The sequence below is a fragment of the Syzygium oleosum genome, unplaced genomic scaffold, assembly GCF_021117445.2.
Source record: "Syzygium oleosum isolate NSW1041296 unplaced genomic scaffold, Sole_v2.1 Sole_v2.28, whole genome shotgun sequence".
In the NCBI taxonomy this organism is placed as follows: Eukaryota; Viridiplantae; Streptophyta; class Magnoliopsida; order Myrtales; family Myrtaceae; genus Syzygium; species Syzygium oleosum.
Window position 1 is genome coordinate 1,315,156 of NW_026607512.1, and position 26,797 is coordinate 1,341,952.

The 26,797-nt window shown below is 39.6% G+C and overlaps 2 protein-coding genes across 3 annotated transcripts; both read left to right on the forward strand.

Annotated features, from left to right (window-relative positions):
• The first annotated feature begins 1,461 nt into the window (after nt 1-1,461).
• Nucleotides 1,462-4,611, forward strand: LOC115675223 (probable protein phosphatase 2C 8). Its single transcript, XM_030597817.2, has 3 exons — nt 1,462-2,556; nt 3,496-3,601; nt 4,202-4,611. The coding sequence occupies exons 1-3, from the start codon at nt 1,852-1,854 to the stop codon at nt 4,501-4,503; spliced, it is 1,113 nt and encodes a 370-aa protein (XP_030453677.1). The 5' UTR covers nt 1,462-1,851; the 3' UTR covers nt 4,504-4,611.
• A 14,700-nt stretch (nt 4,612-19,311) lies between these two features.
• Nucleotides 19,312-24,370, forward strand: LOC115675323 (spermine synthase). 2 transcript variants are annotated; one of them, XM_030597929.2, is made up of 11 exons: nt 19,312-19,507; nt 20,588-20,808; nt 21,019-21,066; nt 21,478-21,554; nt 21,648-21,770; nt 22,108-22,212; nt 22,305-22,377; nt 22,483-22,554; nt 22,896-23,091; nt 23,293-23,422; nt 24,074-24,370. In XM_030597929.2, the coding sequence occupies exons 2-11, from the start codon at nt 20,619-20,621 to the stop codon at nt 24,155-24,157; spliced, it is 1,098 nt and encodes a 365-aa protein (XP_030453789.1). In that variant the 5' UTR covers nt 19,312-19,507; nt 20,588-20,618; the 3' UTR covers nt 24,158-24,370. The 2 variants fall into 2 exon arrangements, with proteins under 2 accessions (XP_030453789.1, XP_056159682.1); XM_056303707.1 differs by lacking the exon at nt 19,312-19,507 and adding an exon at nt 20,207-20,241.
• The last annotated feature ends 2,427 nt before the right edge of the window (nt 24,371-26,797 follow it).

Sequence of the window (26,797 nt, forward strand, 5' to 3'; positions counted from 1 at the left end):
GCAAAAAAAAATAATAATATATATTTTTAATAAAAATATTTTAATAAAAAATATTTTACCGGTCATGGCCGACGACCAGGCCATGGCAAAAAAAAAGAAAAAATACTTTTAATAAAAATATTATTAATAAAAAAATATTTTACCTGTCATGGCCGGCGAGCAGGCTATGGCCAAGAAGGAGGAAAAGAAAAAAAGAAAAAAAAAAAGAAAGAAATATTAAAATATTTAAAAATATTATTAATAAAAAGAAATTTTGTGGCGTTACCAAACGCATTTGCATTCTTTTTCTATTCCAGGGATGGAATTTTGGACCGTTAACAAACGCCTTAAAATGCTCAGAATCAATTCCGGGCACAGAATCAAAAAGAATCATTTCTGAGCAGAATCTGTTCCCGGGCACAGAATCGTTGTCATGCGCAGCCTTATTGTCCGCGAGAAGCAAATCATGTGGTGGATTGGATCGCTAAAGCTCTATGTAGAAATGTCCTCCCCTCTAATTAGATTACTAAACCCTCCCAACCCCCTTGGGATATTTTATGTTTCGATATTAAACATCTTTATTTTGATCATGGCACTTAATGACTTTTTCGACCAAAAAAAAAAAAAGTAGTCAAATGCATCCTTAATTTGCTTCTCCATCATATTCTTTTTCTCGTGCATTATCGATGGCAATGTGCAACTGTGGACTGATGCAGGCACGATTTAAAGCGCTCATTCAGGTGCATAAGCACGACTCCAGTTAGTAAAGAGGAGAAAGGACGAGATGGGTTCGATAGAAAGACCGAACTCCGTGGCATTCTCTCTTTGCGTTTCCTTCTTGCGATGCTTTGCCCAACTGCTCAGCCATTTCTGGACTCTCGTGATTTATTTCTCCTCTGACCTCCACCATACGAGAGAGAGAGAGAGAAATAGAAGACAAAAACATAGTCCCAATGCGAATTCTCCAGTTCATGCGTCACATGCGCGGAGCCATCGAGATCTGCTGTCATCCTGCGACCCGTGCGATCGGTGCATGCAACGAAAACAACACCATCTTTTGACCACAATCCCTCTTACGTATCATACTCTCACGGCGCATCGTATTGCACAAGGTTGTCAAAATTTGAACTCACGAGAACCAATCAAGATAGGCCAGCTGGATTCCCGGCGATGCTCCGGACCAATCGGCCCTCGACGCGCGAACGAAAACAGGGCCTACGCATGCACGAAAGGAGGGAGGAAATATCTTGGTCATAGCCTGACACATGGTACGTAGGTACATGCTCTTTCGAAACGGCGACCGCCGTGTGTTCCGACACGTGTCCCCGGGAAGCCCCGACGGGTCAACATTCCTTGTCAGAGGCAAAAACACTCGAAAGCCGTGAAATGTCTCCCCCTCCCGGGCCTCCCTAACCCCTTCGCTTTGCTTCACGAATAATATAATAAAAAAGGTGGAAACCCACATAACGCAAGCATCGCAGATCCTCCACGTTTTACCCCTCCGTGGGCCCCGGCCGTACGAGTACCCAGGATTACTAGCCTCGAGATCCGGCCTCCGCGTGTCCGGCCAGCCCGATCCGAGCCGTCCACGTCTCCGTTTTGCCGATATCCAAGTAAAGAGGCGCGTAGCCTGCCCATGTGGCGACCACCGGCGGACGGACCCCCTTCGAGCTGGACGGCCACGATTCGATTGCCTTTTTCGTGCTGTCGCATCAAATAAATGCCCCACACATCGGTGTCGTCGCTGCTCCGATCGCGCGCTGTGCACACTGCATCATCACCACCCTTTTCTTTTCCTCTTTGCTTTTTTCTGCATGCAATGAACAAGGACCGAAAGCTGTACCCGCCGGCGAAGAGAGCGATTCCCGGAGGATGACGACGGCCGCCGACGGAATGATGTTTCCGGGGGCGGCGGCCCCGGAGAAGGCCGGGAACGGCTCCCGGAGGAGGTTCAAGATCCGGAGAGCTCACCGAAGCGGCCGTCGGCGCGCGCGGAAGAGAGAACCGGTCGCGAAGCGTCCGGATGGGGAGGAGAAGCCGATCGAGATATCCCTTTCGTTCTCTTCCTCGTCGTCCGAGAACGACGGGGTTGTGGTGGGCGAAGAGGAAGACGGAGCCCGCGAGAAGAGAAGCGAGCGCTCGATCAATCACGGGTCGCTCTCGGTGATAGGGAGGAGGAGAGAGATGGAGGACGCGGTGAGGGTGGAGCTAGGGTTCGCGAAGAGGCTGAAGGCGGGCGAGGTGTACGATTTCTTCGGGGTCTACGACGGGCACGGCGGGGCGCGGGTGGCGGAGGCGTGCAGGGAGAGGCTGCACCGGCTGGTGGCGGAGGAGTTGGAGGGCCTTGACCAGGAGGCCGGGTGGGAAATGGACTGGAAGGGGACGATGGTGGGGTGTTTCGAGAAGATGGACGGAGAGGTGACGGGCGGCGGCGCGGCGGAGGAGATGAACACGGTGGGGTCGACGGCGGTGGTGGCGGTGGTGGGGAGGGAGGTGGTGGTGGCGGCGAATTGCGGGGACTCGAGGGCGGTGTTGTGTAGAGGAGGTGTTGCTATGGCCTTGACGGATGACCATAAGGTATATATATGTATAAATACACACAACATATATGGTAGGTTCTAGGTTTCATATTTGACCGTTACAGTAGTTGCTTTAGCTAGAAGCGCGATTTCTTTTGTCAAACATTTTTGTGATGTCTTTCTTGATCTTTGTATTGTTCACGAGGGTTTAGGCAATCTTGATCTTTGGCGAAACTGAGATTTTCCAAGAGGATTTTCCCTTGGGAATCATACATCGTGGAGATCATGGACTAGATTGGAGCAACTTCAATTTGTCATTTTGAGCTTAGTCCTTTAATTTGTGGAATAAGAAGCATTCCAATTCTGGAAATCCACGATACTTGTTGGATCAAAAGATGTACCAAATTGAAATTTGCGATTGCCACCGGATCCAAAAGAGGGTAGCATACACCGTGGCATGAAGTGCTTTCTCGTGATTTTACCGCAACAATAGAAATACGCTCCGCTTGCGTAAAATGAAAGGTGAACTATATAGTAAAGGCCCCATGGGATTATAAAGTGGGGCATCCGATGGACCTTTCGGCGATTTTAAGGATGCTGCATTTCTCATTTTCCCCCCTCAATTCATTTGGCTAATGCTATTCTTTTAATAGATTTAGATCTCGTTTGGTACCCATATAACTTAGTCATGATAGGCACTTCACAACGGTTCCGGTTAACCCCGATGTAGACGTCAAAATTAATCTAATTCTTATCAAACTCTCAGATGTATTTGTCTTGCTGTTTATTCATCTGTTCGGTCCCATCTGATAACCCCTTTTGCTAGAGTTTTCTGGTCGAAACTTTTTTATCTGTTTAAACAGTGTTAGTTCTTTAGGCCAAGAATGAAATTAGAAATCAGTATGCTAACAATGCTGGGTATCATTTCCATGTACAAACCGTTTTAGGTTTTGCATACGTTGATATTTTTAATGACTCTTGCTCATGCTTTGTGCAGCCTAATCGGCCCGATGAATTGAAGAGAGTTGAAGCTGCTGGGGGACGGGTCATAAACTGGAACGGGCACCGCATTCTCGGTGTCCTCTCTACCTCGAGATCTATAGGTCCGTAGGCGCATTGTGTTCGGGTTCTTCATGAACATTATATAACTTGCGATTGAAAGTCGTCCCCAAAGTGCCCAGCTTTGTTTTCTCGCAATAGAGTAGAGATGGTGTATTAGTATTTGCGAGTCTTTTGGCATCAACTGGTTGCATAATGGTCTCTCGTTCTGTCTTAATAGGTTTCTTAAGATATCATAAGAAGAATTAAACGCGTCAATAGGGGAGAGAGATGTTTGAAGATGCAAATTAGAAGTTGGTTAATATAATGTGAGATTATTGTCGATGGTAGTAAAAACTATGAAAGTTTAAGCTGTGAAATGAAGGCTGATTTGATATTTAAATATTTTAACGGCACGATACTCATGAGATCAATTCACATTTATCTTTATTATTTAAATTATGCTATTTGTCCATTTTATTACTATACTTGTACAGTTTGCTTTTATACAGAAGAGGATATCTAAATAAATTTATTTTTGAATTACTTTAAGTCGAGAAATGCATATCCCTTATAGCACTAGCGTGGGGGAGTTTCTATATTTATTGCAATTCAAAAGATTATAATTTCGGGACGACTCTTCCGTGCGTGTTTCTTACATGTAGGAGATCAATATATGAAACCATTTGTGATCCCGGAACCGGAGATCAACGTGAGCAGACGAACCGACGCGGACGAATTTCTGATCCTTGCCAGCGACGGCCTGTGGGACGTCGTCTCGAACGAGTTTGCCTGCCAGGTCGTGCGCCAATGCCTGGCGGGCCGGATGAGGAGGAGAACTCGGGAGGGCGACGCGATCAAGAACCGCGCCGCCGAAGCGGCGGCCATGTTGGCTGAGCTCGCAATGGCGCGGGGAAGCAAAGACAACATCAGCGTCATCGTGGTGGAGCTCGCCGGACCGAGCTAGCGGTTCCCTTTTTAATTATCGAACTGGATTTGTTGTGTTTCTTGATGCTACTCTGGACATACTTGTCGATCTTGCTTAAAGGTTGCCTTCTCTGGGTTCACGCTTGAATATCCTGTACGATTCACCGAGTCAATCCAGGAACTCTGGAGGGATCTGTGCAGTTGCAGTGTCCCTGATCCTGATTTTCTCTCTTTTCGGATCCGTGGCTCGTGGTCATGTGCTCCGATTCTCTGAGCTACGGGCAGCCTCATGGTTCGTCGAAAGGAGCGGAAAAGTTTTCGCGAAGAATAATCCCTAATGGTTTCATTGTAAAACGAAGGTGAACGATGGGTAGGTTCTTAACTTGAAATTTTGAAGAAATCATGTAGAACTAGGAATTTATCAGTAGTAATGGCGATGAAAAGGCAAATGAAAGCGGTCATCAAAAAAAAAAAAAAACGGCAAATGAAAGTTGATAAAAGATTATAAAGAGATGTAATATGCATACTTTTAAAAGAAGAAGATAATTTCATAAGAGTTTGGGTATGGTATCTACTATTTATTGGGGAATGGGGCAATACGTAATTTCTTTCACGGTTAATACCACGAAAAACCCTAAATTGGTACATATGTGATAAAATTTATTTCAAATTAATTATTTAACTACCAAAAATCTCAAAATAATACACTTGTGACGAATTTACCGCAAATTAATTCTTTGACCTTAAAAAACTACAAACTTTTACATCTATGACAAACAAAGGGAAAAACCTCAAACCGGTACATTCATAATTTATTACATGTCATCCAACTTAGAAATTTGATGATAAAATTTAACAGAAACTAATGAAAGGTAAATTTATCATGGATGTACCAGTTTGGGGTTTTTGGTAGTTAAAAAATTTATTTGTAGTATATTTGTCACAAATGTACCAGTTTAGGTTTTTCGGGGTATTAACCCTTTCGTTTACAATATTTTTTTTGACACTTCTCAAATTTTTTAGACATGTGTCATTACGAAAAAGTGTCGATTTTTGTGGACCGGGAGAGTTGAATTGTTCGATTAATGTTTTTATTTTTTATTTTTGAGTAAGGTTAAATCAATTTATCGTAGCATTTCATGGGAAAATTGTCTAAAAAAACCTAAACATGTCGTGCGAATGCCAATTTAGTCTTAAGCTTTACAATTTAGCCAATGCAGTCTTAAACATTTTGATGGAATGTTGCCTTCGGACAATTCTTTGCAAAGTGACCTTTTTTGTTGCAGTCAGTCTTTATTGTCGCTTGATAGAGTTTTCTTTGTTGTCTCATATTTTACCGCCAAGATTTCCTTGAAGGTTGAGTGATAATGCATTTCACTTAGCGTAAATTTTCCACTTTTGTGTCCACAGATCTTACGCTTGCCATCAATTTCTTCAAATAAAGCAGCAGTCCAATATTTTCTGGCCATTTAGTATATGGAATATCATCAAGAGTGAAATAGTATTTGGAGGTCGAAGACTCAGAACAAGAGTTTTCTTTGGTGGGATTGATATCTTCATTTTTCTTGAAAGGTAAATGGATATGAATTTTTCCTAATCCATTTTTTGGATGGGTTTATAGAAGAGTATTCACATCTTAGAACTGCTTTATAGTAGCAGAATTCTGATGCACAGGTTCCATACTGTGGCAAGTGCAGAGCATGCTACCAGGACTAATCAGCGCAAGTATATTTGTTTAGAGAATCATATCAGGCAGAAAGGTAGAAGTGAAGATTCAGGGTTTCATAATACACACAAGTTTTATTTCTTGAGGAGCGGATTCTGTCCGCTAATATTACAAGTGTGGCATTTTATAGGCACGAATACAGACCTAGAGGAGTTTAATTTTCCTATGTAACTTTTCCATTTCAGTAGTTTTGTCTTCCAAATAATAATGGGAAATATATTTACCTGATTCCATCTGCTGCAATTTTTTCTAGAACGTCTCAAGCAATTTGTTTGTGATCAAACGGCCCTCGGACTTTCCGCCTTTGGAAAGGACCTCTCTTGAGAGAAAAGAAGTTTAAGCATTTGGGTGACATGTTTAAATGACAAGCGACACATAAAGACTTTTACAACTAATAGACGACTGAAACACTTTTAGACGATGGGACCTTCTTTTGGGGCTTCTGCAATGATTGAGGCAACTGAACTGCACATGCTGCAAGAAGGGTTTGGATGATAGGATCTAAATTTGGAAACAGTGTAACAAACACTGTTTTGGCATTTAGAGTGCTTTGGATTGTACCAATGCAGGCATGTCGGTAATCCAAGAAATAGGAATAAATTTTCCTTCCTGGATGAGTTTAATTTGCTTACGTAACTTTTCCATTTCAGTAGTCTGGTCTGCCAAATAATGATGGAGAATACATTTACCCGATTCCATTTGCTGCAATTTTTGTCTGTCAAAAACACTTTTAGACTACAGTTTTTCTTCGTTTCTGCATGTTTTTCTTCTTGCTGCAGTGTTGCTACAATGCCGAACAGTGTATTAACAGTACATGAATAGTGCCAAACAGTGCATGAACAGTGATTTCCCGAAAATTGGGCTGGTTTTTCAAACACAATGAGCTGATTTTTTCAACACGCTTGGCAAGGCTTCAAAGATCATATTTATGGATAGGTTCCTCAGTGTTGTCATCATCAGAGCTGTTCGAACTACCTCTGTCCTTTTGTCTCATGTAATTCCTCAGGGAATTCATCTTCAAAATTGAGGGAGATAGGATGAATGAAAGGATATTCTGGATACAGCCCGTTGAGTTTGAGACTTAATCCTCCGAACTTGCTGAAAATTAACGGTTGATATTTTCACATTAATGATGGCAGATTTTCATAGCTATGTGCAAAATCTTCTGGCCTATTTTGGCCAACGCTTAAATTTACATTGATGATATCCTTCTCTACAACGCAGATGAGGATTCTCATTGCAAATTATTAAGCCAATTTGCTGAATTGGTCCAAAAATATGGCATCATGCTGGAATTTCTCTTTCAAACAGGTACAATAATTTCTTGGGATAGTAAATTTTTTCGGAAATTTCGTTCCCAGCTTTGAGGTCAAATTTGGAATAGACCTTAGCTTGAGTAAGGCTGGAGAATTTAGGCTACAAAGTTAGCGACTGCCGTCCTATGTCGCCCAACCGGTGACTAATGTGATGGCCCAGAATGTCACGTGCAACACGTGCATATTTTATTTATTTTTTTATTTTTTATGCAAGCGGAAAACATAATGAAATATTCACATCATTCCATACAAGAAATCCAACAAGTTTAAAATTAATATACATATGTACCTTTATATTAACATTTGTAACTATTATTTGATACGGACATCCAAACAAAACATAATACATTACATAAATTCTAGGAAGATGGTTTGGCTAACTACCACTACTATACTCATACTAACCCAAAAGCGAGCATGTACATATCCAAACCACCATCCAACGCGGGGTTGATGGCCTCTGGCACCATCACGTCCCCTCCATCGTCATGCTCAAGGGGACCATCAAATCCTCTCAAAGGTCCAACCGTCTCGCCATTTACATCTACATCTACATCTACATATCATGCAACGGTTGTGTAGGCATACTTTATGCATCTTGACACATGTTGTAAATGTCACAAGCATTCATTCACAATAAATTATGAAGAGGTGGACAAAAACTGCAAAACAAGGGACTATGTTGGACAAAGCTCTCCTGATGAGGTAAAGCCAAAACGTTGCGCTTGAAGAGGTTGATTCGATTGGCTTTCAGTGTTATGAATGTTAGTGCAAATCATGATATTACGGAGGAGCTTGCAACTACAACCTTGCTGCGTCTTCGCTCCCGTATCACAAACAAAATGCAATCTTTGACTAGTAATGATTATATTAATTTCTTGGAGAAAAGTGATGAATCTGAAGATGCAGAAAATTGTGAAAATTCAAATACTTGATCCCCTTCGGAGAAGGCCAACAGGTGTACCAATTACTCGGTTGAAGGGCACTAGTGATAGCGAAAGAGAAAAGCCTCTTCATGCACAAGAGGCACCTCACACAAGTTATGATGCTTGTAATGTTAAATTGGTGGATTGTGCGCCCGCATGGTCACCCCATATGTTAGTAACTAGGTAATAAAATGGATCCAAACTGCCTGCTTAAATATTGTTTTTTGAAAAGAAAAGGTACCGAAAGGGCTTTAGATTAAATATAGCGTAACCAAGTCCCCGAACTCAAAATCTCTAGTTCGTAGAAATAAAACATATTTCCCTATGTTTTATTTGGGTTTCTAATTGACCCACCGCAAATAGATTAGTGGCGACTCTAGCATGAAAATATTTGCATGTTAAGAACTTAAACCCTAAGTTGCGAATTGATAGGGCTTGGGAGGGCCTGAATTAGGTTTTGACTTAATAATCCATTAGCCGAACCCCTAAGTGGTGCACCGCGGGAGGTGAGGTCATGACAAATACATAATTGGAAGTTTCAGCAAGCCTTCTGCAACATAATTGGAAGTTTGCAGCACTTGAACAAAGTTGTAGAGGTACAGATCAACATAATTTGAAACTGTTGTGAAGTGAGGGCAAGCACTTTTGCATTTCGATACACTTCATCGCCAAATAATTACCCTTAATTGAGGATGATACCCAAATTTAGATAACCCGCAAGGAGCTCGAATGCATCGTGGACAACACAGCTCGTCCTGAAATCCCAATCAATCCCCAAAATGGGGACTACACGTAAGAAAAATTGTGGCACGCGTGATATTATTAACGGTTTAATATTTATTTAAATGCTAAAAACATATAAGCTATGGAAGTTGCAATTTTTACAAAGATATCATATGACAAATTGCAACTTTTATGAAGATAGAATATAAGAATTTGCCACTTTTATGAAAATAGAATATTTTATGTGTTTTGATGGGAGGCATTTATTGAAGGCATCTATTGATAACTTATAAAAGAAGTATGGTCCTCTCTTCACCTACATTGTATTCCATCATCCATCTAATAAGAAATCGGATTTCATCGTTTCTCCTATTTCTGCAACAATCAAAAGCTCGGGGTTATTGCTTTATCAAAAATATTACTTTCTCAAGTTTATTGCTATGGACTAAGGTATTGCCTTAATCCCTATTATCGTGAATAAATCATGAAGATCTAAGATTATTTTATAATGAATTTCTGCATTATCGATTGCATTATTGCTAACACTACATAGTAGATACGCTGTGTGTTGGTATGAAATCAATGTGTTGTTTGTATCTTAGACAGTCTGTCATTTATAATATTGTCACATATTATACCCAAATTCAATTGTCTAATTGTGGACTCAAAAGAAATCAATTTATTTTTGGGAAAATTAAGGGTTTGAAGTGCCCTTATTTTCTCAAATAAGATCTGAAGTGGCCAAATTGTCTCAAATATGGACTTTTGGCCGGCCGGTGACTATTTTTTTACTTTCTTTTTCTTTTCCTTTTCCTTTTCTTTTTCTTTTCATTTCATTTCTTTTTTTCTTTTTCCCTCTTTCCTCCCCTAACCATCGCCGGCGACCTTCGCCGGCCTCAAGTGAGGCAGCAAGGGCGACCCTCGGCCTCGCCTGGGCGGGCAAGAGCAGCCCTCGCCTAGGCTAGTGAGGGTGACCCTCAGCCTCGCCTGGCCTACGAGTGCGAGGGTTGTCGGCCGCTCTTGCGCAAAGAAGATAAACAGTAACAATAATGGGCAAAACTGGAATATTGGAGAATAAGCTAGGCTAGTTTGGGAAGAAAAAAAAATTAGTTTCAGCATTTACCAAATACTGAAAGTTCAAAGCTGGTTCGGACCAGCTTTGAGCTTTGAGCATTCCCAATGCTGGCTTTTGGCCAAAAGCTCATTGGGAATGCTTGCCAAACGCCCTAGCATTTCCCCAAGGGGCTTTCGAGGCCGAAAGCCCCTTGGGAATACTGAACCAAACGGGGCCAATCTTCGAATTCCAACCATAAAAGCACCGAAAAGATGATGGGATTGATTACTCTCCTTCGGGTCTAGCCTTTTTTAGGGACTCTTCTATCGACTTTTTTACAATATGTCGTGACTCATAAAGCTGATAACCCCAAAACGAGTATGGCAGCCAATTCAATTATAAACCTTTTAATTGTGTCAATTTGATCCTAAATCTTTTGACAAATTATTAATGTAGTTTTTTCGGCTAATTTTGGCTAGAAATCGCTGACATGGCGGTCCAACCAGTACTAGCCGTCCTACGTTAGCCCACGACTGGCGTGGCCAGCGCTGACGTGAACAATCTTTTTAATTTTTTTAGTTTCCCTTATTCTTTATTTTTTGTTTTCTTGTTCCTCTTTTATCCAAAGGGCAGGCGACCTATGCCGGCCACTAAGCGCAGACCGGCGGGGATCAGGCCCTTGCCGGCCACAACGACCATCTACAACCGTCAACGCGACTGCGGATGTCCACATCTTGGAGAAAAGAGGAGGACCAATCATTGTGACTGTTGAAGATAAAGCTCTCATGTACGAGGCCACTTTGGATTCTTCTCTATCTCTCTCGTATCACGTGTTTTGCATGGACTCACCGCGTGGGGACTCTCGCACGGGATCCCACAGAACACTGGCGCATTAAGACCACAAAAGGATCGTGCATACAGTATCAGCCACTATTCTATGAAATATTCAGGTGTAATCAAGAATCACGTGTAAGAGATATCATGTCCGCACTTCGTGGAGATCGCTTCTGATCGCTTCTTTTTGCCCTTGATATTCAATTGCGTTAGCCTCTCGATCGCCGGGTGGCTTTTTACTTGTTCTGCTGTAAACTTCCCTTTCATAAGCCGCATTTGACATCGCTAGGATTTATATACTCTTTATATGCACGCGCTCTCTCTTCGATCTTTATTCTCGAGTTTAAATTTTTGGGTTAGATTTTTCATTATCTTGGATATGTTCTTCGGCACCTTTCCAACCAAATAGGTCAGATTAGGTAGAAAAATGAACGATGGATTTCAATCCTTGTGATTATTATGCTAACTCGATGATTTTCTCATCATGATAGTGCGATTCGAATTTTTTTCCTTTAAATATTTGTGTGGACGGTAGAGAAAAGCAGGGGAAAGTGGGTGGAGCCGTGGAGGGGCAACCCATCATCCATCGTGAATATGTCGCGGACGTTATTTTGCCTTGGACCGACCACATGGTGCAATTTCCAGTCTTCACAATTTCTGTCGCCTTTTTCCCATGGTTTAAAGATGATTAGTGACATAAAATTATTGATAAGGGTAAGTAGGGACCTTTTTGCCTTTTCTACGATGTGTTTGTAATTATTTGTTGCTTGTCTAATCATTACCTGAAATGGGGCATTCCCCTGAGGATCGAATGCGATTCTAGAGCAATTGCTATTGAAAAAATTATAGGGTTAATATCACAAAATTTTTTAAATTGGTATACATATGACAATTTTACCCCAAATTATTTTTTTAATCAACAAAAACCCTAAACTTGTACATTTGTGATAAATTTATCATCAGTTAATTTCCGTTAAATTTTACCGTCAAATTGCTTTGTTAAATGACACGTGATAGTTGGCGGATGTATTATTTTGGGTTTTACCCTCCGTTTGTCACAGGTGTACCTGTTTCTTATTTTTTGTGATATTAATCCAATTTAACGGAAACTAACGGAGAATAAATTATCACAAATATACTAGTTTGAAGTTTTTGATGGTCAAAAAATTAATTTAGGGTAAATTTGTCACAGGTGTACCAATTTGGGTCTTTTCATGGTATTAACCCAATATTATATAATTATTTTATCATTTTTATTTTTTTCAACAATTTAAAATTGTAATTATGTATCTTTTAAAATCAAAGAATGAAGAGTTATCGTATGCAGGCTCTAAATCCAAGCCTACCAAAACATGACCTAGTAAGTACTTAAGAAGTAAAGGATGGGTTGTAAAGGCATCAAGATGTAAGACCCTCCTCCTAAACTGAGTTTTTAACCTCTCATTCCCCTTTTTGGGAAATCCTATATTCGATGCCCTTTACTCTTGTAATTGAGCTCGGGTTTAATGAAATGATATCTTTGTTTCGACAAAAAAAAAAGGACTTAAGAGATGGTTTTTTTTTCTTTTTATGTCTACTTTGCTTTAGGATAAGATCATGTTTTTTTTCTTTATAAGGAGATTGTACTTTATATGTCATGTGAAAAAGAAGCACCACCTGATCCTTCTGATGAACCCTAATGTGATTTCCTCTAGCCACCACCGCGTGAGAAAACGGAAGAGAGCAAAAAGTGATGGCAGAATTGATATAAAAAAGCAAATTAAGATAGCATTTCCTTGCTGCCATATAAAGATGTTAAAGTATATCACATTGCTTGTTTACGGATTTATGTGCTCTTTATATACATGTATCTCCCTTCATATATTAATTTAAATTCTTAGGTTGGACATTCTAACATACTATAAGAGTCGGGTTTTGCGTCAGTTTGTTTTGCTTGTGTGGGTTCCAATTTGTCAGATTCTATGTATCATTCTATATCCAGTTTGCCTGTGAATGGAGTGTTAAAGTATTTCACGCCATTTGTTAAGCAGGGTTTGTATGCTTTTAACATATATATCTTCTCTCTCTAACTATTAGCTTAAACTTTAAAATTGGACATTCTAACATAAGCTTCGCAAAAATCAATTTCTACCAAGTTGGGGCACGTGAAAATCTAGAGTTACCTTGGATGTATGAAAAAGTAAAAACAACCATATAACAGAAGTGTTGAAATTGATTTCATGCTACTCATGGATCTTATTATCATTTCACCTTCGAGCATATAGTAGATTTGTTAAAATAGGTCATAGACCTATTTCTTAACCCATATTTAATGGGCTGAATCATTATATAGGTTAACTAAATGTAGTAAATGGGTTGTGAATGGGTTTAGAATGACAAAACCCCAAAAAAAATATAGGTATTAAATGGATTCTCAGTTTACCCAAATCCAACTCACCTCTACAATTATCTCTTTACCCTCTATGAAAAAATAATGGACTCCTCGTACTGTTCCAAATTTAGAGAAGTCTTAGTAAGCCCGCAAGATGGGCTGACTTCACCTTTATTAAAAAATATCAAGATGGTTTCTTTCTTTCCCTATTATTTTTTATTTTTATTAATATTGTAAGTTTCGTTTGTATTCGACAAATATTAGTTCTTGTCATTGCAATCCAAGATTAGCATAAATCATCTTTTTCAATATCATACATTCCATTAATTAAAATTTCAATTCCTCCACATTATTTGTTGCTGTAATTTTATAAATTCACTACCAAGTACTAAATTTCTCTTTTTTTTTTTATTTCCACAAAAATTGAAAATTGTATGCAATGTTAAAGCCATAGCATCTTGTAGTCGAAATAGCGATTTTATCTAAATAACATATACAGTGGGTTAACTAGGTGAATACGGATTTTCATAGGTTGGATTAAATATGAAAATATTTTAATAAATGGGTCGGGTCGAGTATGGGTCACTAAATTTGTATTGCATTAAAAAGGGAAAATTTGAATCGGACCATATTCGACCCGATCTAAACCCAACCCAACCCACCCATCTGACGTAGGGGTGAACGGTTCCAAGTTTCTTATAGGTTCTACTTGGAACCTGGAATTTACCATCGGTACAGGTTCCTCATTTTTTGGAACTTGGAACTTACCCGTTGGAACTTGGAACCTAGAACCTAACCTGTCACAAGTTTCAGGGTAGGTTCCAAGGTCTAACAGGTTCTTTTTTTTATTTATTTCATTTGTAGTTAAACAAGAAGAAAATGAACACAACAATAATGAACAAGCTTGTCATTCACCAAAGAGAATACAAAAAACTAGTTTTTCCGGCATTACGGTTCAAATAAATACAATTAAAATGAGAATTCATTATGTGAATCAATACTAGGAGTGAGCGATTCCATGTTCCGTACAGGTTTCACCTGGAACCTACTCATGAGAATAGATCCCTCATTTTTTGGAACTTGAAACCTACTCTATCAAGTTCCAAGTCGATTATAGGGTCTACCTAAGTTTTGCATGTATTATTAATTGAACAATTGCAGTGAATCATCACCTTTAATGATCACCACTTGCTGTTATGATCCACTGGCCATAACTTATATTTTGACACACGAAGAGTATGAAATATTAACTAGTCATAAAATGAAAGCTCAGACTAGTGATTCTAGATTATTCACTCATCATCTAACGCCATAAAACACCGCAAGATCACCCGAAGACATAAACCAAGAAAAAACATAAAAAACTATTTAGGTTTTAGGTTCCAAGTTCCCCCTATCTATAACCTGGAACCTACCCGTCGAAACAGGTTCCTCAATTTTTGGAACCTGGAACCTACCATGTATACCTTGAAACCTGAAACTTACAGGTTCCCACCGGTCAGGTTCTCAGGTTCCAGGTTCTACCCTAGAACTATGTTCACCCCTAATCTAAAGGCCCTAAGCATAGTATCCCGACAGAGGGGTTTTGTTAACTTGTGCCTTGTTATGAAAATCGAATTGGAATAGAAAGAGGGCTAGTTCCACCTAAGGATTCACATCTATTTTTTTTCCCTTTTTTTATGACGAAGAAGTCTGCAGTAGCTTTGTCGGTCGTACTTCTGCTAAATATAAAATTAGGGAGAGTTGCAAGTAAACTTGACATCTTACAAGTCTCCACATACTGTTCGTCCACAAATATGATATGAACTTTTGACATTTTTTTTGCCCTCCGTTTCTGGTAAAATTGCATTTGCAGCGTATAGCTTGAGCAATGAGCATGACAAGTTGCTATCTTATGACAGCAATGACGAATATTTCCATTTCTTTTTCCTCTTTTATTTTCTATTTTTATGTTTTTGACCTGTTGAAAATCAGGTGTGAAAAATGGTAGGACGAGCAAGACTTCTATCACTCTTAGTTCGTGCATAAGAGCCTAATTGCACACAGAATTTGGAGTACAACAATAAAACCTTGGGGCTTGATCTAACAATTGTAAAGCCAATAAACTATTATATGCTTTGTGAAATTTGTTTTGAAATCATCGAGAGATACAAATAGAAGCTTTTTTGTTTAGAATTCAGTTAAAGTAAAAAAATAAAAGTATTTATTTCTCGTTTTTCTGTCAAAACTTAAGATATTGTTCAATTTTTGGAAAATTGCAAAAAAAAAAAACATACACCTAAATCAAAATGTCAACAATTGCATATTGTAAACTTAGGGTTAAGAAAAAATCGAATTGCAACTATCGCAAGATTTAAATTAAACGAATAGTAAAGAGCAAAAGTTAATTCAGACACGTTATGAAATCGAGACCGTAGGCATGTGCAAAAAATGACGGATCCATTGATCATGAAATGACCTGATTCTTTTTTTTTCTTTCCTCTCTTTCTTCTTAATTTATATGACTTATTTTTAGAAAAATTTAGTCTGCGTGTGTCGAAAAAGTTGAAATGATGGAAAAAAGAAGATATAAAAATAAAATTTGAGAGCCGACGATCGTGTTTTGAATTGATGCCAACATTAAAAAATCGGATCTTTAGCCCAAAAAACAAAGACATTAAAAATCGGGTCCCGACCTCTCTGGTCACTGCCAAAGTCCTGTTAGTTGAGCTGTCCACGTCGATTTGAAACGTGCGCATCTCAAATCCAAACCATATTTGACAGATTTCAAGTGCGCCATTCCTTGATTACCAAAAGTGGGTCATGTTCAAGAATTCGATTTTCGTATTTATGGATTGAGGTGTATTCAAGTAGATATTAAACTATGCATCGAATAACCCGACTCAAACTTTTGAGGTCATGGCAAAATATCGTATCTATATACCACTTTTGTCATTTTCTCCTAAGAAATACGGTGTCATCTGGTTGTTGCCGACGTGCCTGTGCCGTCTTTTGGCTCAAGCCGACATGTCTTCTATACATGTCAGCACTGTAGCCACGTCACATGCCACATCAACTAGCATGAAAGGAAAATTTAACAATGGCCAATTTTATCCCTTGGGGCTTTTTTTGAGTCATTTGAAAAGTCGGGGTAATTTTGTCCATCAAGTAAAATTTCGTGAGTTTTATGTTTTTGGGGATTCGGCTTGAAAAGTTGTGTACTAGCCATCTCCTAAACTCTTAAAAGTAAGTCTCGCTTTGTCTTCATTTCTTTTAATGATGTGAATTCTTCCGTCGATGGATTTAGTCCGAATTCATAAAATGCCGACTAATCTCATGAATTAGGTAAAAAAGAAGATTTCAAGAGAATGATCCAAATATGCAATTATTTACACTTAGCAACACGAGGGATGAAATGAAGTGTCAAGTTCTTCCGTAACCTTATGCTCGTGCTCTGTCACTTTCTTCTTTGATTTCGATTACTCAAGAATCGAGAAAATTATCAAAGTAGTCCTAAACCGATTATAAGAATGCAAATTTAGTTCTAAACCTTTTAATTTAGCCAATTTAATCCTAAACCTTTTGACAATTTGTCAATGAAGTTTTTCAGGCCAATTTTGGCCGAAAATGACTAACGTGGACCCTGACCGTCCTACGTGGCACTGTCATATTGGCCAAATTGAAAGGTATATTACTGAATCGATATTCGCACAGTTAAGTTTATGATCGTTTTGATAATTATCACTACGAGAATGTCCCATTTTTCTATGTGGATGGCTCATGTTGGTGCTCTAGAAGTAGATGCGATGCTCATCCAGGCATGATGATCACGAACTCAAAAGCATCGCATTATCATATACGTGATGCCTCTTTCCTCTACCGAGCAAGAGGTGCCTTTTAGCTTTTGACAAGAATGAGAAAAGAAGCTAGAGGGCCCTGAAAATGCACTTGCTATACCTCGCAAAAGCACACACGACAACGGGGAACATACGTACATTCTCAACATCTCTATTCTTTAAAGACTTAATCAATCAAAAGGAAGAGTGATTATTTTCCCAACTCCATATATGCCCGACAGTGTAAAAGAATGGCTTGTATATATGGAGAGCTCGAACAGTCCATCTGGGGAATCATATTCTCTTCCCCTTTGTAATTGTTGCAATTTTAAACTCGTGTAGTAAGCGCAGGTAAGAGAACAATCCCAATAACTTTCATTATATAACGATCATCCGACTAGATATTCGTAGCTTACCCTATTGTAAGTCTTTGTTATTTGAAGCTTTCGAGGCATGACTTTAGTCTGAAAGATGTTCAATAGATTCATCCTAGGTATGATTTTACTTGACCAATAGTGGTGCAATCAAGCAAATACGTTTTTCTGATTATAAGCATCCCGTCTAATTTTGCTTTGGGAAAATGATATTAATAGTCCCTGAATTTTGGCCCAATGTGCAATATAGTTCTAAAACTTTTAATTTGTTTAATGTTGTTCTTAAACTTTTGATCTATTGTTCAATGTAATCAGTGACTACAGTTTAGGGACTATATTAAACATGTACCAAAAGTTTATGAACCACATTGAATAAATTAAAAGTTTAGGGACCACATTGGGTTAAAGTTCATGGACCCTATTGAACAAATTGGAAATTCAAGCATCACATTGCACATTTGGACAAAGTTCATAAATTATTTGTGTCATTATCCCTTTTGCTTTTGAATCTAGATGATTGCCTCGGATGTCTCTCTCCCTCAGCGCTGCTCGGTAACAAGGCCCGATCTCGAGGCTAACATCCCGCACAATCCGATCAGGTCCGAAACCACCATAGACCCACCTAGGCTCATCGAGATTAAACCCTCTTCTAGACCCGATATCCGATCCGTCCCATCCGGTACCGTCCATTCATCACATCTACTCGCAGACTTCTCCCTTTCCTTTCGTCCACGCACGCACGCACGCACGCTCGCAAGACCTGTGCTAACTACTGGCTCGGAAGAGCGAAAGAACTTAGGATCCGACAGGTCGGTGTCAAAGCGTGGTCGGAGAGGAGACGAACGTAATTTCCGAACTCTCTCCATCATCCACCGCAAAGACCATCATCATTCAGCTCATCAGATTCCACGGGAAAGATGATTTGCGAATCATGCCCTTCTCTCCTTTTTCTCGATAAACCGCGAACACTCTCTTTTGTGGGGGGAGCGACCTCGCCTCTTTTGTCTCGACTTTACTTTTCCCTCGCGTGCGTTTGGACCAACCATCCCTTCGATTCTTCATTCCCCACCTCATCATAAACAGAAAAAAGAAAAAATTTCTTTACGGCCAATCACATCAAACAAAAAAATAAATTAATTAATATCACGAAAAATTTCAAATTGATACGTTCATAATAAATTTACTCAAAATTAATTTTTTGATCATAAAAAACCAAAAACTGGTATATTTGTGACAAATTTACCTTCCGTATATTTCCGTTAAATTGGAACAATACCGCAAAAAATCACAAATTGGTACACATGCGACGAACGGGGATAAAACTCCAAACAGGTATATCCGTCAACTGTCACGTGCCGTCCAACTCAATAATTTGACGATAAAATTTTACAAAAATTAATATTAGATAAATTTATCACGGGTGTATTAACTTGGGATTTTTCGTGGTGTTAACCGATTGCGAAAAAGAGAGCGGAAGAAAATTGACCCTTTCCCATTCGGGCGACGACTGAGCATGCCAGTCTTTAAAGATCGAATTTTGCTCAATATTATAAAGGAAGTACGTGGGAAAAGGAATAAGAGTTCACGGTGGGAAAAGCGCGGGGCTTGAACACGTTTTTGATATTGTAATCTAATTAGCATTTATATATTTTGCGCCATATTTATTATTTATATTCCCTGATGTTACAAATTTGCAGGTGTATATATACTTTCATCTGGGGCTCGAGCAGAAGCTGCAGAAGGGAAGAGAGAGAAATCTGCAGGCGGAAAGGGAGAGGGAAGCAAGAGGCAAAGGAAAATTTCGTTACTGCTTCTTCCTCTCGGTTTACCTCTTCGTTATTTGCTTCCTCTTGCTAGATTTCTTGGCAAAGATTACGTCTTAGTCCCAACTGTTATTAACCACAGGCAAGATCTCTCTGTCTCTCTGTCTCACTTCATCTGTCTTCGAAAGTTGTTTGCTTTTTTCCCTTCGAATGAGCTGCTCCTGGATTCTCTGTTTGCGTCCTCGATGTGTTTTTTGAGCCCGGGCTCTCTTCGAGCTTGGTTAAAACGAAGTGGGTGTGGATAAAAATCGATGCTTGAGTCCTTTCGCGCTGGAAAAATTGAATTTTTTTTCGTTTTTTTTTTCTCGTTTTCTGTTGAAGGTATTGAAATGGGTATGCCGCTAAATGCTGCGTATGCGTGAAAAGAAAGGGAAAAGAAAGTTGTTTTCACTCCACCGAGCTGACGGGGACTGTTTGGATTTGGATTTGAATTTGATGATGTCGGTGTTCTCATTTTATATGTTTGACTTTGATCACTAGTTGCTTGGGGAATTTTAATAGAATGGGAAGTTATTCTTAATGAATTTTATATCCTTGGTTTTAAAAGGGCACTTGTGTTGTTTAGTGTTGATTATCGTAGATCTTCTTGGTGTAAATTGGGGTATAAAATGTGCTTCATACTTTGCTTGATATTGAGACCTGACATGCCCATTATTCTGTTTTGTTATTTCAATCGATTCTTTCCTAATTCATAGCCAAAGTGGCAAAAATTTCCTATTTTGTTGCTGGATCTGTTCTCGATAAAATATTCTGTTTTGGGATTGCACAGTTCTTGGGATTGCACAGTTCGTAGTTCTTTGGAGTTCTCCCCAACAGGTATAGTTCTTCCATTGTCTTGTGGCTTTGGTGCTCGCTGAGTAGCTTACGATCTGGTACTATTGTTTGAACTTGGCGATCAAGATGTGTCGTGCAAGCTCTGTTTTTTTAAAATCTCGTGAATGATCGATTTGATATCTTCGTCCTGTGTATTATATGGCCTTTCAGAACTTTTCCAATCCCTGACCTTAAAATTCTGATTGTATGTTCGTTATCTATTGTCAGATGTAAATGGATGCTGTAATCTAAAGCAGCTTGTATGTCTGTGGGTGCTTCTGTGCAATGATACTTGAGCCGTTCTATTTCAAAGATCATCTAATTTCTAACTATTTGGTGGAACGTTCAGAGACTGGAGCCTGAGAAGAAAAGGATTATATATGGAGGGAGGCGCAGAAAGAGGTTTGGAATGCCTGAAGACTATGGATGGGAGGGAGAATAACGGGAATGGTTCGGAGAAGGTGATTCCTTCTTGTTGCTTAAAGGCTATGGCCTCCGCCCCCGAGCTTGATGCGAAGTGCCACTCCACTGTTGTTTCAGGGTGGTTTTCGGAGTTCAAAACTTTTGCTGGTCTGTTTGTTGACTCTCACTGTTTGTATCTTTGATGTTTTAGTCCAATGCTCAGGTTTTAGATCATTTGATTATTAGGTTTTCTCTGTGGGACCAACATCTAATTATCAGGTTAATTAAGAACTTTATCCAATGTATTATACATAGGGTTTAGGAGCTTAAGATAGGTATGAGTTTATATTGACACTTCTCGAATGTTGATCTCTGCAGCCGATGAAGCTGGCAAAGAGGTTTACTTCAACAACCCAATGTGGCCAGGTGGTTATTAATCTCTGTTCTTTTATTTTGCAAGATTTATGTTCTACCAGTATTCGTTTCCTGGCGGCGAACTGTTGACACATGAAGAGTTGCTTAACCGCTAGCATTTAGAGATTGAGGTTCTGCATCGTTATATCAAGGAGTAGGGAACTTTGATTGTTATTTTTGTATATCTAGCACGGTCGAGATTGCTGAATTCCTGTTGAGATTCCTAACTCCTTAGGTTTAGTTTTTACCCTTGTTGTTCAGCCTGATTTAGCTTGGCATGATTGGGTGATTCTTTGGAAGTATCTTATGGGTACCTTTGTTTTCTTTTCTAGCTGAGTTTTGGATATAGCATTTTGCTGGAAAATGCAACACTTCCTATGGTCATCATGCATAAGTAGTGATGACTTGCATTTTCTTTGGCAGGGGAAGCACATTCTCTGAAAGTAGAGAAGATATTGTACAAGGGAAAGTCGGAATATCAGGAGGTTCTGGTTTTTCAGGTGCTTTTCTTCATTTTATCTTTGATGCTCCGCTAAAAGTTGAGTTGGACTTAGAGAATGTGGCAATCAGTTTCACAGAAAATTTTTCTGCAGTCCTCAGCATATGGTAAGGTGCTGGTTCTAGATGGCATTGTACAACTGACTGAGAAAGACGAATGTGCCTACCAAGAGATGATTACACATCTTCCCTTGTGTTCAATACCATCGCCGAAGAAGGTAACTTACATTGACTTATTCCTGATTCTGTCCTATATCTCGAGAAAGGCAAAGGAAGAGGAGAAATTATATATGAGCTATATCTTTGTCGCTAATCCTTTTCATCGTTATTCTTTTATAATCAATTGATAATATTCCTCTGATGGTAAAATTGCGCGACCAATCATAATTCAGAGATGGAGGAAAATTTTGCTTATTTTCTGTGGGCATAGCCAGTTACTCTGAACCTCTATGCCTAAATAAGTTAGACTATCGATCCTTGGGTATATTTTACATTGTATTAGGTTTTGTTTTGTTTGATGTTAGTTCAGCGGCGTAAAAATACTTTTTGATGCAGGTTTTAGTTGTTGGTGGAGGTGATGGTGGGGTACTGAGAGAAGTTTCTCGACATATCTCTGTAGAGCTTATTGATATCTGTGAGATAGATCAATTGGTAATTGATGTAAGTAACTTTTTTGCTATTCTTTGACTTTTGACAATTTTGTTGGTTCTTTCCAAGTTAGCGAGCTGATCTTTTTAGCATCTAATCTTCAGGTGTCTAAGAAATTTTTTCCAGAGTTAGCAGTTGGATTTGAGGATCCCCGGGTTCACCTGCATGTTGGTGATGGTATTCAAATATCCATGTCTCTTGTTTGCTCTCTTGGTTTTGTACTATCCTTTATGCAATTTGCTAGTGTATCTTATTATTTAACTCTTTTGGTATGTATTCAAGCCGTGGAATTTCTTCGGAGAGCTCCTGAGGGCAAGTATGATGCAATTATTGTTGATTCATCGGACCCTGTGGGTATGTGAATTGTGATCTGTGTTAATAATTCTGTTTTATTTGTCGAATGTGGTTATGGATATAATCTATTCTGGATTCACCTTGAGTTCAAAGTAAAATTTGTGAGAAGGAATTCTAGATATCTGCAACGATGTGGAGCAAATTATGTTTTGTACACTTGTTTTAAACAATATTTCTACTGCCTTGATGTTTAAGTAGAATTTTTTGACGTTTTTTTATGCGATTTGAATTTGTTGATAACTATGCATTAAGTTTTTCGGCTTCTGGGTCTCCTAAAATGCTAGCATCTAAGAAAAATATCAAGAAGAAATGTTCTCATCAGATTGCACATCTGTGTGCAGGTCCCGCTCAGGAGCTGGTGGAGAAGCCATTTTTTGAGACCATAGCTAGGGCATTAAGACCAGGTGGTGTTCTCTGCAACATGGCAGAAAGCATGTGGCTCCACACGCATCTTATAGAAGCCATGTTCTCTATCTGCCGTGAAACATTTAAAGGATCAGTCCACTATGCATGGGCAAGCGTTCCTACATATCCAAGGTAATTGTTGAAGCAGTCCTGCTGAAGTTTTAAAGAATCATTATCACATGATTTGTTGAAATAATCACGGTAATGTTTGTGTAAAGTGGTTTCTTTAGCTTCTTGTAGGTATTGATGTGATATAACATGAGTAGGTGTGTAAATGCCGATATGAATACTATGGAAATATTTCTCACTTTGGGCTGTTTACTTGCGATGCAGTGGAGTGATTGGATTTCTGTTATGCTCGACAGAGGGCCCACCTGTTGATTTCATTCATCCTGTTAACCCTATTGAGAAGTTAGAAGGAGCCACAAAGCATAAAAGAGAACTTAGGTTTTACAATTCGGAGGTAAGCACTTTTGGTCTGGCTGAAATTCAATTAGATTGCATCGGTGACTTCAATCTTGTGTAATTCACAGTATGTTTTGCTGACCTAAGATCATGGATGGGATCTATACCTAGTGGGAAGATTAAAGATGCATAAGTTATGCTTAGCAAAATGTGAGCCATGCTGATTTGAGGCATTTTTTGGCAGTGATATTTATTTGATCTTTGATAATATAAGTAACCATCGATTATATTGAGAATCAGCAAAATCCTGGCAGTTGCAACTGCTCCTTGCGTTCAGTTTGTTTGTGGCAGTTTAATTCTTGGCTTCTATCTCCTGTTTTCTCACCACTTAACTACTGCAGTCTCATGACCCAAAAAAAAAATAAAAAACTACTGCAGTCTAAACATAGGTTGATAGCATTTCTGGTGCTGAAACAGTATAAATTTCGTGAGAAGGGCTTGGCCCAAAAATATTTTTCTAGGGCTAGAATCTCTTTTTTTTTTCCTTTTGTCACAAAACATGTTAAAGTTTTTTCTATACATGGTATCGATCAGCCATGGGGCAATAAACACAGTTCTATGCAGGGGATTGCTAGAGAAAATTTAAGGATATAATTCTAACAAAATTACTCTAAAATGAAATGACGTATTTTTATTCGTGAAATGCCAGATGCACTCAGCTGCGTTTGCACTGCCGACATTTCTGAAGCGGGAGGTGAGCTCACTGCGAGAAATTCTGAATCCAGTGCGATGAAGTTGTGCTCTCTTGCGGGTCGAAGCAGCAACTCTATTATTTAGCAGTATAGGATTATCCCATACGGAAAATTATGATTATTGCTGAATATTGAATTTGAGTGAATCATGGAGACCTAGCTTTGAGGCTCTTGTGCAATGATGACTTCTTATGTACTGTTTCTTACAATTTCTATGCACATGATATAAAGTATTGTTAGTATTCTTAGGATCACACTTGCGAGTACTGATGTCTGATCATCCATAGGAGTAGACTTCCAGAAAAGAAACAACACGCTAGAGCTTCTTGGCTGTTAAAATACGAGCTATTTGTGCGGATTAGATAAACAAGTCAGTTTTTATGGATGGTTTTTCTCATCTGATAGAGATGAGGTCCGGCTTTTGTCGTGGTGATACATGGTTTGATTTCATCGCTGGCAGTTCACATTGACAGCGAACTTGAGCCAAAACTCCATTGATGGTTTATGCAGGCCTTTGTTTTTGTTGTATTTGTGATACTGTGGAATTGAGTAAGTTATACCATCATGTTGTCGCTTAACCCAGGAGACATTGCACCCTATTTCAACTGTTTTGCCCGAATGATAGTGTTGAAAGCAGCATATATGATGTGCAGTCTTCCTGCGCTATAATTGACGAAGGGATACTAAAATTGCCAGTGCGAACCATTTTGACCTGATGGACTACATTTACAAGAGGAGCAACAGGATTGCAATCTCAGATAACCTGAAGAAATTAGAGCACATACAGAGTCTAGACACAGGAATGATGGCACACAACCCTGTGTTCATCACGTTATCAGTGTCTTATCACTCACCGTCATTGGCATCATGACCAACCAGTATGACCTGTTGCTGCGTAATGGAAGACGACAGCATCAAGTCCAAGGGGTCCTCCCTTCCCAGCTTAAGAAACTTACCCTCTTGCCTCGCTGGGGCACATTATTCGTTGCTTCCTTGATGCTTTGGCCATGCTCTTTGTATGGTTTAGGCTGCCAGAATCTCTTTCCGCTCCAGACGGATGAGCACGTCCCTCAACTCATCTGCTGTTACAAGGCTGGGACTTCCCCTAAGGCTTTGGATAATTAGGGCGGCCAGAGGTAGTTTGAATGAAGGGAAATGCATGAACCGCTCTAAGTGTCTCTGAGATGGTTGCCACATGACCCCCAAGCCCATAACGCTTGTTGACGAAGGATGAAATCTCGCCTTCTAATATAAAGACCCTCTTGTGGACTAGGTCTCCGGCGTGAAGGATATAGCTTCTTTCTGCAAAGTGCACTGGCTTGAGACGGTCGCAGAGGCTTTCCCACTTGGAAGATCCTTTAACTAGCGCTTGGAAAGTCGGCGCCTTCATATGCATGCAAGAGGAGGAAATTTCTATGTGACTGATGTCATGAAATGGTCAAAGCCTGCATAATGCTTCAACCTCTTTCTTCCAAATGTGAAGCAGGAATGCTCGACTAACGCAGCATTTCATGGAAACATGTATCTTTGGACCAGATGCGAGGTTTATATAACTTAGAGAACTCACTCTTTTCAAGACCTCCTTGCAGAGATGGGGCTTCATGTCCCTCCTCAAGTCCAGAAGGATATTGTGGAGCAATTTCTCAAGTTTGACACCTCTAGTCTCCTGCCATCTGATGGCTTGACACCAACTTATTTGCTTCCTCAGTTTCTTCAGGATTAAAGGCTACTGTGTTCACCTCTCCAATTCTCGCTTTTTCTCCCACATTTTCTCCAATTTCGATGGCGTCTTCGTCTGAAGATACGAATGCCTCAACTGGAAGCTGACGCAACACATTTTCTCCAGGTAAAGCTGAATTATGCAGCAGAAATTATTTGCATGGTCTCAAAATGGGGACAGTCTAAATAACAGGCATAAATATCAGGTACAGGTGCTCATAACCATCTTTTCTCTCCCTTTGGCAAAGTACCAACCTGCATATTTTCAATAAGCAGAGATACGACCAAGCCCGAGATGGAAATACAAACCGCACAGCAGATTTCCCATCGATAAGCACTTGATTTCAGGTTCTGACCAAGAGTACTGCAAAAGATTTGCCAGTAGTGTGCACTAGCCAGAAGATAAGCCCTGAAGCCGAGTCATAAATGAAGCTTCTAATTTAGGAACTTTAACTTCTGTTAATTTAGCATGGGATAAAACCCATGAAGAAATTTTAAGAGGCTCTAATGGAGCACAAGGTCAGGTTTGGCGGGCACCATCAAAAGCAGTAATAGGACTCGTTCTCCAAATCAGTGGAGCCCTGAATGCAAGATTGAAGGCATCGAGGCATTCACCGTCTGTGCTTGAAAAGGGGAAAGATCTTCCAGGAATATCTTATCTCCTGAAGTGCATCACTGTGCAATGATGCAACAACACAATTCACGCGGCTTTTGCATGCTTGTGTCCAACACACCATGTTTCTTTGACGACAAGTACCAAGGGGCTCCAAATACCTAGAATACAAGCAAGCCACCAGATAGAAATGTTAAACTAAGTAAGAGGTTTACGAGATTCTGATTAAATTTGCATTGCATGACGAATTGAGAACCTCTCCCATCTCCTTGGGGACACAGGTCTATTACCTGTTTCTCAACATGTTCATTCCTTCCTAAAAAGATGCAACAAACCTCAGAAGATGCCC

What these genes read in the sequence shown, in the direction of transcription:
- LOC115675223 (XM_030597817.2), top strand. Translation starts at nt 1,852, where the DNA reads ATGACGACGGCCGCCGACGGAATGATGTTTCCGGGGGCGGCGGCCCCG. An exon ending in CCTTGACGGATGACCATAAG is followed by an intron (nt 2,557 to 3,495) that starts GTATATATATGT and finishes TGCTTTGTGCAG; the next exon opens with CCTAATCGGCCCGATGAATT. An exon ending in CTCTACCTCGAGATCTATAG is followed by an intron (nt 3,602 to 4,201) that starts GTCCGTAGGCGC and finishes TCTTACATGTAG; the next exon opens with GAGATCAATATATGAAACCA.
- LOC115675323 (XM_030597929.2), top strand. Translation starts at nt 20,619, where the DNA reads ATGGAGGGAGGCGCAGAAAGAGGTTTGGAATGCCTGAAGACTATGGAT. An exon ending in TCACCTGCATGTTGGTGATG is followed by an intron (nt 22,378 to 22,482) that starts GTATTCAAATAT and finishes TATGTATTCAAG; the next exon opens with CCGTGGAATTTCTTCGGAGA. An exon ending in TTAGGTTTTACAATTCGGAG is followed by an intron (nt 23,423 to 24,073) that starts GTAAGCACTTTT and finishes GTGAAATGCCAG; the next exon opens with ATGCACTCAGCTGCGTTTGC.